This window comes from Colossoma macropomum, unplaced genomic scaffold (assembly GCF_904425465.1).
Source record: "Colossoma macropomum unplaced genomic scaffold, Colossoma_macropomum, whole genome shotgun sequence".
NCBI classification, from domain to species: domain Eukaryota; kingdom Metazoa; phylum Chordata; class Actinopteri; order Characiformes; family Serrasalmidae; genus Colossoma; species Colossoma macropomum.
Window position 1 is genome coordinate 21,487,086 of NW_023494804.1, and position 11,636 is coordinate 21,498,721.

General features: G+C 37.8%; 1 protein-coding gene across 1 annotated transcript; it reads left to right on the top strand.

The window, feature by feature from the left end:
* Nucleotides 1-2,727: 2,727 nt before the first annotated feature.
* On the top strand, nt 2,728-8,326 carry swi5 (SWI5 homologous recombination repair protein). Its single transcript, XM_036595896.1, has 5 exons — nt 2,728-2,950; nt 5,212-5,260; nt 5,908-6,017; nt 6,476-6,570; nt 7,710-8,326. Exons 1-5 carry the CDS (start codon nt 2,841-2,843, stop codon nt 7,772-7,774), a joined length of 429 nt encoding a protein of 142 aa, XP_036451789.1. The 5' UTR covers nt 2,728-2,840; the 3' UTR covers nt 7,775-8,326.
* Nucleotides 8,327-11,636: the final 3,310 nt, after the last annotated feature.

Genomic DNA, 11,636 nt, shown 5'->3' on the forward strand with positions numbered 1-11,636 from the left:
AATTCCTTCCTGTCACCTTCAGTGCGCTCCAGCCTTCACTGCAAACAAGCTGCTACTGTCCTGGAGTACACTCACACATGAATTAGCGCACTATGTTGTAATTTTACCTGCTACAGGTAGATTTCTAAAGTACACTGGTGTGAGAAATATCAATATCACAGTGCTCAAATAAGCAGTATTTTACTTAGCACTTACTAAGGGGAACAGATTTTTTTAAAGTTTCTGAACAATTCGGTTCTAGAGTCATACATTAAAAAAGTTATTCAGAGTAGTTTGATGTGAAATGGGTCATTGTAGTGAGGACTTCTTTACAGTGGTAGTGATAGGAACCAGAGGTTGTGATGTTTACAATGCAAATATAGCCATTTTACTCAGTACCCAGAATTCCCCTTTAAAGGGGCATTCCGGCCTAAAAATAGCATTTAATTTGTTATTTGTAATGTTATGTATTACTTCGTACACACATAAAAAAGATGGTTCTTTAGTAAAGAATATGGTTCTACACAGAGCCGTGAACATTCAAAGAACCTTTTGCATAATTAAAGGGTTCTTTGCATCATAAAATGATTCTTCAGACTGGTGGACTGTGCTGTAGATGGTTCTATATAGAATCTTTTTGTAAAGTGTTCTCTATAGCACCAAAAAGGGTTCTTCTATTATAACCAGCTTGATATCGTAACAACAGAAGAACTCTTTTTAGTGCTATAAAGAACCCTTCTATAAGAAGGCTTCTATACAGAAACATCTACAGCACATTCTCCATCAGTCTTTCAGCAGCATTGCACCCATCAGCATCATCTGGTTGACAGAATTCACAACTGTGTATCCTTTTTGTGTTTTCTTCCATCACTACAACACCCAGCATGCATTATGCAAATATGTCACACAACCACTGGGGATCCCCCCATACTGAAAAGGAAATTCATGTATGCACCACTCATGTAGTGGCTAATAAATTCTGAGGTGACATTCAGCAGTAACATCAGCCATCTGGCTTCCTTCCTTCAGCAGCTAGTGGAAAAAAAATCAAATAGCTCTCAAGTAAGCTGTTTAAAAAGCTCCTTCCACCTTCAAGATACATCATCAGAAGGGAGGTTTTGTCTTTAAACCAGAAAACCTCACTCTAGAGACTATTTTAGTTAGGAGGTGAATCTGCATGTTTACAACAGATGCAGCAATGGTTATATTTTTGACTTTGGCTTTAATCATGTTTAATTCTATGCCTAAAATAAAAGAACATGCTGCAATAATGTAAAACATTTGTAGATGACATTTTTGTGATGTCTTCATAATGAAGAAAAAGCAAACTGGACAAATCTGTGGGTGCAGTCATGCCTGTTTTACTGTCATGATAAACCAAAGTGCTCTTGATTCTTTTTAATAAAAAAAACTGTCCTACACAGTTGAGTGGAGTAGCATTTTCCTCCATTTAAACTCATGAAGGGCGCCATAATAAGCTCATGAGTTGGATCATGTGTGTTGGAGCAAGAAAACACTTAAAAAAGCAAAGCAGGCGATCTCTACTATTAGGAAACTGTTCTTATGAACTCACCTTGCACTCCAAGTGAAGTGATCAGATGACAGTAATACTCTCTGGAAACTGCTGTGAGAGGTGAGTCATGGTCAGAGTAAAACCTAGAAGATGACAAGTCAATACAAGACAGGATGTTCAGTACAGTCCTTTTTTTGGCCATTTCCTAACCCTGAATATGGCTTCAGTGTATAAGAGTTGAGTTGTGAAAAGAACTGTATGTTTTTGTCTGATATTTTTCCATACTTTAAAAAGGTTGTAAGCCTCCCTTGTATTTTTCTTTGCACTTCAATATCCTATATTTCATGTTTCCCTACATCTGAGCTGGAACAGAGTTGTGCTACATATATCTTTGGTCTTTAACACATCATCATCGACATCAAACTACATTACCCATGCTGATAGGGACTGGGTGTACTAAGAAGTTCATGTCTATAGGGAATTCAGCACCTGAGCGTTTTAGACCTGAGCAGCTTTCATTGTTTTACTGAAACGACAAGACTTTTAATGAATTTGTTGCTTTAAATTACTTCAGCCCCACGTCCCCACGTCTAGCTAAGAGATATAGTCAGAAAATAGTTCAAAATATGTTTTCGTTCACCTTCAGTTCTTCTCTCAGCACTTTATAAATACTGAATCTGGACCAGTGGACATTTTATTAGTTTATGCTGCCATCTGCTGGCGAAGCGTAGAAGGGCCAATGGTTTGTGTTGGCCTTTGCGTTGTCAAAATAAAGTGTTAAATAAAATAAAATTAAATTAAATAAAATAAAATTTAAAAATGTTCTGTGAACTCAGAGTCTGCTCTTACTGTAGTTAACGTATTTACATTTATATTTGTTATATGTGTTAATTTTATCTGTTAGTTGATGACCTAAAGTACAGTGTTGTGAAAATGATCAGAATCATCGGCTGTGCAGTTCCTTATTCAGTCAGTTTTCATGCTATGCCTAACATAGAATAATTTGCTCCAGTGAATATAACTATAACTGAGTTGCAAGAGTTGTAGCAAACAAATTGAGACATCTTTGTAAGCAACCAGTGTAAACAACAAGTTAAAAAATAAAATAAAATAAAGACGTATTAAAAATATCTGTCAGTTTGGCCTTGATTTGTCACTACACACGCTCCGCCTCAATTTCTGCAACGTCCAATCAAATTCGCCACAGCGAGTGACGTTCACTATTCCAAAGCGAGGCGCGCTGAACGGATTTGACCGAGCTAATGAGCTAATTTGCTACAGCTAGTTTTGTTTATCTTCGTCAATGAAGAACAACAAACTCCTTTAGTCAGTCGAGGCAGAATGAGACATGGATTCAGATGCAGGGCAGGAAGACTCCAAGGCCGGTACTGTCGCTGAAACCTCGTTGAAGTTTACACCACAGAGGGGAGGCGCGGTGTTGTTAGCTTCAAGAAAAAGGTAAATAAACAGTGAGCTGGACCTTTGGTTAGTTAGCTTAGGGGATCTGTACTAGCTGTGAAGTTACGTTAGACTACGTTAGACACTGTCTGTCTTCGAGTTTTATCAAGTCTTTTTATGATTTCTAATTATTGTGGCATTCTATGGAGGACCTGCATCTCTCTCTCTTCGTCTTAATGGACCCTCGGAACCGAGCTCATGTTTTTCAGTTCAAGGGGAATTCCAACGATTTTTCAAAGTTTCTGCGTAATTCAATCTTTGAGATGTAAACAGTCATTCAGAGAGTGGTATGATGTGAAATGGTTCATTGTCGTTAGACAAACTTACAGACTCTGATTTCTTTACAGTGGTGATGATAAAAACCAAGGGTCACTATGTCTACAACACAAATATAGCCATTTTATTTACTATCCGGAAGTTTTGTCAGGGTAAGTTACTACTTTGGTGTCTGGTTCCTACCAGCACCACTGTGATAAATTTTGGTTCAGTAAGCTTTTCTGGAACGAAGCATTTCACATCAAACTACTTATAATGACTTTGTGTACATCTTAACCTTTTATTTTAGCAGAAGTTTTGAGAGATCAGTGGAATTCCCCTCTAAAGGAATCTCTCTGATGGGGCTTTGGCTAAAGGGACGGGGGCTCTGGTGTAGATACTGAAAGACTGAAACTTTAGGTGGTTTATGATTCAGTAGAAGTATCAGTATATACACTGAATTGCCAGTTTATTAGGTGCACTACGTATACGTTGCCACTCTCTGCCACCCTGTCAATCAATGAAAAGGGCCCACTGTAGACCAGTGATATTCTGACGTTGTAGTAGGTGTTAATACTGACTTAAGACTGGTCTATCATCCAGCCAATGTTGGGCCTGTGGTCAGAAACTGAAAACTAATGAAGGGCAACAAGATGACTAGCACAATTTGTTGCGGAAAAAAAAGAGGTACATTGTGCACCTATGATGAGAATCGACAAGGGGGGTGTGTCTAACAAAGTAGGCAGCAAGTGGACACAGTATTTAAAACTCTAGCAGCACTGCTGTGTCTGATACAATTGTATCAACACAACACACACTAACATGATATCACTTCCATATCACTGTCACTGCTGTGCTGAGAATGAACTGAGAACCCCAATAATATCTGGTCAGCAGTGGCCCTGGGGTGGTCCTCTTCCAGAATGACAGGTCAATAAACATTTATGTATTGGTAAATTAGTTTAGAGCGTGGCATTTTACTATGGGCAATTTTTAAAGAACATTCAGGTTACACACTGAACAGTAAGAGGCTTACTGTGTTTTGAACACAGAGCAGTTTGTTTTTATGATGCTGATTATTGTGTAGAATGAATTGATCTATAGCTACCAATATGTAGGTTTACAGGGTTGAAAGGAGCTGATAAATTGTGCATCAACAGATGGGCTGCAGTCAGTAACTGCAAACCTACAAAGTCCACCTATGTGTTGGGTATTTCTGATAAACTAACCGTTAAACGTAGTTTAAAAAAAATGGCCTAATAAACTGGCAATTTAGGGTCACTGATGGATAAATCTTTTACTGTTCAGCATTCAACTGCTTTGCTATTAGTTGCTTAGCAATTGTAAGTGCCAGAGGCTAGTTAAAGTGCATCCACTTATCCAACATTTCTTTTGTAATCAAGGATATTCTTAGAGAGTTTGCCCTCCCCCTTTTGCTGTAGTAACAGCCTATACTCTTCTGACAAGGCTTTACACTAGATGTTGGAACATTGTTGTGAGGATTTGATTGCATTCAGCCACAAGAGCATTAGTGAGGTCAGGTACTGAAGTTTGATGATCAGATCTCCAGCTCATCCCAAAGGTATAGATGAGTTTCTGTGCGGCGGCATTATGGAGATGCACTTGCAACTAGGGGGCAGAAAGCGGCACTTCTTATGGCCAAAAGCAACAATTACAATGAGACAATGAATTACAATGTTGTTATTAAATGCTTGGGGGGCTTTATACCCCTCTAGCTGACACTTTGCATTGGGCATGGTGACCTGATTCAGAACATACTACAATATTGGTAAGTGTTTTTTTTTGTTTGTTTGTTTGTTTGTTTTTTTAATGGAAATTATACACGCTGTGCGTTCACAGGTGAACATCTATGTCAGCAGTGGAGGCACTTGAAATTCGCAAAGTTCACTAATATTAAGGGGTGTCTCAATACTTTTGGACATGTAGTGTAGCTTGATTTTGTTTTTAAGTCTTATTGATTTACTACTTTGTTTTCTGTTGAACAGAACGCCATATTCGGGATCAAAGAAAGTGAATTCCAGTTTTAAGTCTCCAGTAAGTATTGTAATTTAGATGAGTCCTTTTTTCTGAATCTGGTAAGAAAAGGCCACACATGCATCACATGTGCTTAATAAAACAGTACACTGTTGCTGTTTCCCAACCTGGATCGGTGCATTTTACTGCATGACTGAACAGTTAATGTGTAACTTTACAAAAAGCAGTAACACAGAGTTCTTGTGGGTATTAAATAGCCTTGTGAAGCCTTAAAGTACACCATACACGTTCATAAAATGTATGTGAATGTCTTACTTTTTTACTTTTGGAGGTATTGAATTGTGAGATAAACCTTAAAGATGGGGCTGAAAAGAGTTGGTGTAAATGATAAACATAAGTCAGATTATTTTGTTAACCAAATATATCCAGCCAACAATGAAATATAGTTGGAAACTGGCCACTGATGAAAGGCTACAGGACAGCAGAACTAATAGCAGTCAAATGTACTGAAAAGGTGGATCAAAGTGTATAATGTTTGTTTCATCTGTGTGAATGAAACAGATATTTCTGCAGGCTGTATATGGGTTTGTGTGTGTTGGGAATTAGATTATTTTTCTGTTGTTGGTCTTAAAAACGTATTAAAAAGGACAGAATGTGATTTCAAAATTGCGCACCCTGTAACAAGAACATCACTGTGCTTTTAATAGGTTCAGGCTTCCAACGCAGCAAGTTCTGGGATCTGTATTGAGGAGGAGATCAAAGAACTGCAGATGAAACTAGCCGAGCTGGATTCACAGATTGCGCTGTTAGAAAATGAGTAAGTTTGTTTGTGTTTTTGGTAGATACACAGGAGGTAGACCACAGATGACGGCCTGTTTCCAAGCAGTCTTTTACATAGACCTAAATATTTTTATGATTGTTTATGGACTTTTAAGCATGAGATGTTGTGTTTTTTTTTCCCCCCTCATGACACTGCAAGAAGAAAATCAGTCACAAAATAAGACACTCAGTACTGCTGCTTCTTCCATCTACTTGGTACATAATTTTACGTGCATGTGCAAATTTGTTGTTGTATATGCAGCACTTCTGTCATGCACCAGAATGCGTTCATGTCTGGTGCTTCCACAAAAACAGTTGACACAACAGTTATACATTATAATAAAGGTCATTCTTGTTTTCCTTGCTATCAATTAGGGCTTCTCTGAAACCGATTTAATCTTTTCTCTAAGAAGTAAAGACTGAGATGTTTTTGTTGTTTTATGATTGTTTCAACAGAGGCATCAAAGTGGAGGAGATAGATCAGCACATTGATCTGCTGCATGAATACAATGACATCAAGGACATTGGACAGATACTTCTAGGCAGACTGGGTAAGGTTGGTGTAGTGGCAGGCTGATTCTGTTAGTCTCATAGCATATTTGTATTTATAAACCTTGTGTGTAGTTACAGTTTGCATATGTTTAATGCTCACCTTTCCTTCAATACATATTTGAGTTTTTATTTTAAAAAGTGGTGACAGTTACTATGTTGTTAATGTATTAACGTGATAAATGTGGAGTTTTTTTAAATTGTTTAAAATTATCCTGTTGGGTTTTATTCTGCCTTTTTGGTGATGATTGGCTGGTTTAGGTCAGTTTTGTACGGATGTTTTTTTGGGCTCATTTCTGTTTAGGACTCAAAAGTTGATCAAGTGGTTTGGGTCTGTTTCATCAAAACTTGGCTCGGGTCAGGTTTGGACTCAATCTTGATGATGTGGTTCGGATCAGGTCGGATTTGGATATAAAAGGTTTGGGCTGTATTCTGGTTCGGAACAAAAGTTTTGCCACAATTTGAGCTCTCACTCTGATTATGTGTTGTGCTATGATGGCCTACTGCACAAAGTCAGCATATAATCCTGTGGTTCAACATACCTGGTGAAAGAGTCATCTTAAAAGCTACTTTAAAAATAGGCCGTTCTGACTGGCCCAATCATGATCAGAAACTTACCTAATTGTCCAACAAACCAAATCATTCCTGAACACATGGATGGGCACCATAGTGAAATTTTGTTAACATTAGTTTATTGTTAATTTGCACAGAATTAAATTTAGATTAGCTCACAGAGGTAAACACAGTAATCTCTAACTCTAGAGCATGAGCATAAGAGGCCATATATTGCCTTTAGAGAGGTTATCGTACATCAACCCACACATGACTGTATACATACAACACTACCTTGTACTGGCCTATACGGATTATATACGTACAACACTAGCCTATACAGGGTTGTAATGTCAGAAGTATGATAATGCCACCAACTGCATTACAGCTGCATTCTCCAGCAGCCTCTACATAAAGGGTTCCTTTTAGATCTCAAGCCCGCTGAACGCCCTCTGTACAGCGGCTAGAGCATGACTCCAGCTGGCCTGGGGGCGAGAGAGAGCAATAGCAAGCGAAAGCAGACTTGTGCCATGTCACAGTTTTCCTCTGTGTGTCAACACAACTGATCTTCTGTGTCTTTTTGTCGCAGCCATCCTGCGTGGAGTGACCACACGTGACTTGTACAGCCTATTCGACATGGAGCTGGACGACTGATTGGCCAGAGTAGAGGCTGTGGGCGAGTGAGGATGGTGTTACCAGTCACCTCTCTGGAAGATAAGCTGGGGTACAGGTGATACATATAACAGCAGGATCTGCCTAGCACACTGTAAAATGATTTGGTGTTGAGCTGAAGTGTGCAAATTTGACTGCATTAATGTGTGGGTTTTGTTGAACTCTGGAATGCATTAACAGAAAGTAAGGCACAGATTTTTGTTCTTTTAAAGGGGAATTCTGTCAATTTGTCAATTTCTGCATAATGCAGTTGTTTTCATTGTAAGGAAACATCCTGGCTCTGATTTCTTGACAGTGGTGGTGATGGGAACCAGGAGGCACAATGTCTACAGCTCAGTTATTACCATTTAATTTATTCTCTGAAATGACCAGTGAACCATTTCATGTGACTTTTTTTGAGGGAGCAAAAAGACTCTTCAGACATCTGGTTCCTATCACTGCATGCTGTGAACAATTCTAAATCTTAGAACATTTACAACAGGAGCATTTAACATTAAACACTCTGAATGAAATTAGTCTTAAATCTTAAGGATTGCATTAAGCTGATTTAATAAATTATTGGAATTCCCCTTTTGCAGTCGTTATTTGATGCTCAGTGAATTCAAAGTCTTAAACCCGACAGATTACTTATGTTGTTAAGTAACAATAAATGACTTGCAGTATTATGTGACTTCTATGTAAAATATTTTCACCTCTGCAAGTTATACAGAAGTGACTATGAAGCTATTTAGGAGTTAATTGAAAAAAGAGTAGTGGGTTTATTTTCTAGTGTACTTGGGCCTAATTGAGAGTTTTTTTTGTTTTTTGTTTTTTCTTCTTTGGTTTTTGTTTGTAAAACTTTACCTAAGGCTGAGTCAGGATCCTCTAAGGATCTCTGGGAGTGGTTCAGGTAATGCAGAGAACAAGAAGTACCGATACTATGTGTGGAAATAATTAAGAACAGCAATGGTTGGTCCACTCACTTAGAAAGTATTTTACTCAGGAAGGGCACGTCCATGAGCACGCCCACTGAAACTGCCTCCATAGTTCAGGATTGGTAATTGCTAATGAGTTTGAGAGTGATGAGTCAAAATATATATATACGAAGAATTATTTAGTGAAATTACAATTAATTAGTTCATTTTGACTCAATGTTTGTAAAACGGGCGTTCAAAGAAGTTACACAGTGAAAAACTTGTGAGAGATGAAAGGATGTTCTCGGCTTTCATCTCTGCACCCCAGTCTTCCTTTCATTGTTTTCTGTTTGTTTTGTTTTGGTGGGTTTTTTTTTTGTTTTGTTTTTTTTTTGCCCGCCACCCCCCACCCATCATGTGTGAATGTGGAAAAATTGTGTGCACTTACACTGTCATTTAAACATTTTAGCATGTTCTAAAGGGCCCATATCGTGCATTCTTCTAGCAGTTTATTTCTTTCCCTAAGGTCCACTTTCGTTATGGTTTTATGTACTGAAGTCATCATTCATTTTTATACATTTATAACAGTTACAATTTTTCCAACATCTCTTTGCCCTTCATAATGAAACAGGCTGTCTTGTTACTTCACCCTCAAGACTGATATATGTAAATGATCTGATTGGGTGCCCTGTATTGTGTCTAATTCAATAAGCAGTCCAGGATGAAACTTCAGCGTGAATGGGTGGAGCTAAACTGCTATAGTCTTTATAGGCAAATGTAGCAACCTCACAAAAATATCAAATTCAAAACATTTTTTTTTTTTCAGTTTAGTTTCCATATGGACTATGTAGTGAACAGTATGTGCTAAAACTTTAACATTGTTTACATATTACATCAAATTTTATTTCAGAAAAAGAGGATTTTTTTCATGATATGGGCCCTTTAGTGTATGCTGAGTATTTCATATTCATGGGAGTATTTGTTTCACTAGGAAACCAGCATATGTCCTGTTTTGACTGATGTTCCTTAATCACCACTTCAGTAATATTTAATTGTACAGTTACAAGAAAAACCTGTCCTTTTCATTCACTTAACTCTGAATAATAAAACGTCTAAAAGCAGTGCATGTTGCTGATAAGGAACATGATGGGTATGGATGTGGACTATATGGACTATACTGTTCTCTTTATTCAAGGCCTTTACAAATACCAGATTGGAAATGTTCTTTGAGCAGCATCACAACACATTTTCTTTCCACTGATTTGTCCCAGGATGTAGTTCCTTTACTAATAAAGGCTGAGTTACAGAATACATTACAGTGATCTTCATATCAGGTGTTCAGCTTTAAAATCAGTGTATTTAATGTACTGTTGGATCTGCTGTGTTTATTCTAAGTGGCAAATGAGCATTTGACTTCCACTGAACACTCTTGGTTCTTCAAGGGTTCATTTATTGTTACAATATCAAGCTTGTAACAATAGAAAACCCGTTTTTGGTGCTGTATAGAAGCATTTCCAACCATTCTATATAGAACCATACACAACACATATAAGCATGGCAAGGTTCTACACAGAACTCATGGTTTTATTTACAAAAGAGCCGTCTTTTTAAGTGTGTACATCAGGCTTTTAAACAGCGATTGTGTTATTTGAATGGTGTTTTACACACTAATAGATCAGTATTAAGTATATAAGTATTTTTGTATAGCAAACTATGACCTACACTAGATTCATTCATTCATCGAGTGTGAAAAACTGCGCTGCGCTCTGCACTTGCGCAGATTTGACGCTTAAGAACACGTGTTGGTGTGGCGCGACCATACGCATCTCGATCTCCCCCACCCTTTTCTCTTTCTCTTTCTGTTTTTTTTCCCCTCTTCTTTCAAGCGCTCTTCCCGGTTCTGCAGCGCAGCCCTGTTCCTACCGGCTGCGAGCTGCTGCTCTTTCTCTGCGACGCGATTCGTTATTTGGTAGCGTGAACGAATCCTTCTATTGAACCGGTTCTTTTCTATGAATTGGTCGTGCCGATTCACAAATCCAAGTGAGTCGAATTTTTTTGTAGCATCTGCATAATATTATAGGCTGAAATCTTATTACGTGTAAATACTAATATTTGATAGTTTAAAATAAAATTTGTTGTATAATTTATTAATACTAGTATACAGCTTGCATTTTTCGTTGAATGTATCTGGGTTGCTGCTTCTGCTATGTGTTTGTGCTTTGTGTAATAGTATGTTTCCTTGCTTCTGTTTAATCTGGTAGCCATGTGGAGCCACATGTTAGTCAGTTAGGCCTGTATATTTAGGGAGTCAGTGGCCTACAGAACAGGGAAAATCAGGATAAGCAGATAGTGAAGGACGTTTAATTAAAATACAACAGAGATATGAATCATTTGAATTTTTACTTATGAATCAGCTAATGCATTTAAAGGGGAATTTCACCAGTTTGTCAGTATTTGTGAATAATTTAGTCTTTCAGATGTAAACAGTCATTCAGAGGTTTGATGTAAAGTGGGTCATTGTAGAAAAACTTACAGACTTTGATTGCTTTACAGTGGGGGTGATAGGAATCAGGGGTTACAATGTCTACAACACCAATATAGCCAGTTTTTACTATCCAAAACCACCAGTGAACCTGCACATGCCTTCTCAGGTCTTATATGTAATGCTGATGATGGTAAAATAATCATAAATCAGGAAAAATAAGTCTTCTTTGAGGACTATTTTGTCTTGTCCTGAATGTACCCCACCTCCATGAATGGGTCAAAATACATTTTAGACCAAAACTTTATCACAGGACTATCATAAAACAACATGTCAGACATCAAGCAATGTGTATCTAACCACATAATGTAATTAATTTTTTACTTTCTTGCATAATTGGGTCCAATTGTTCAACTGATGCTCATCTTTTGGACCCACCGGTCACAACTGTGACGAAAAATAAACTTTA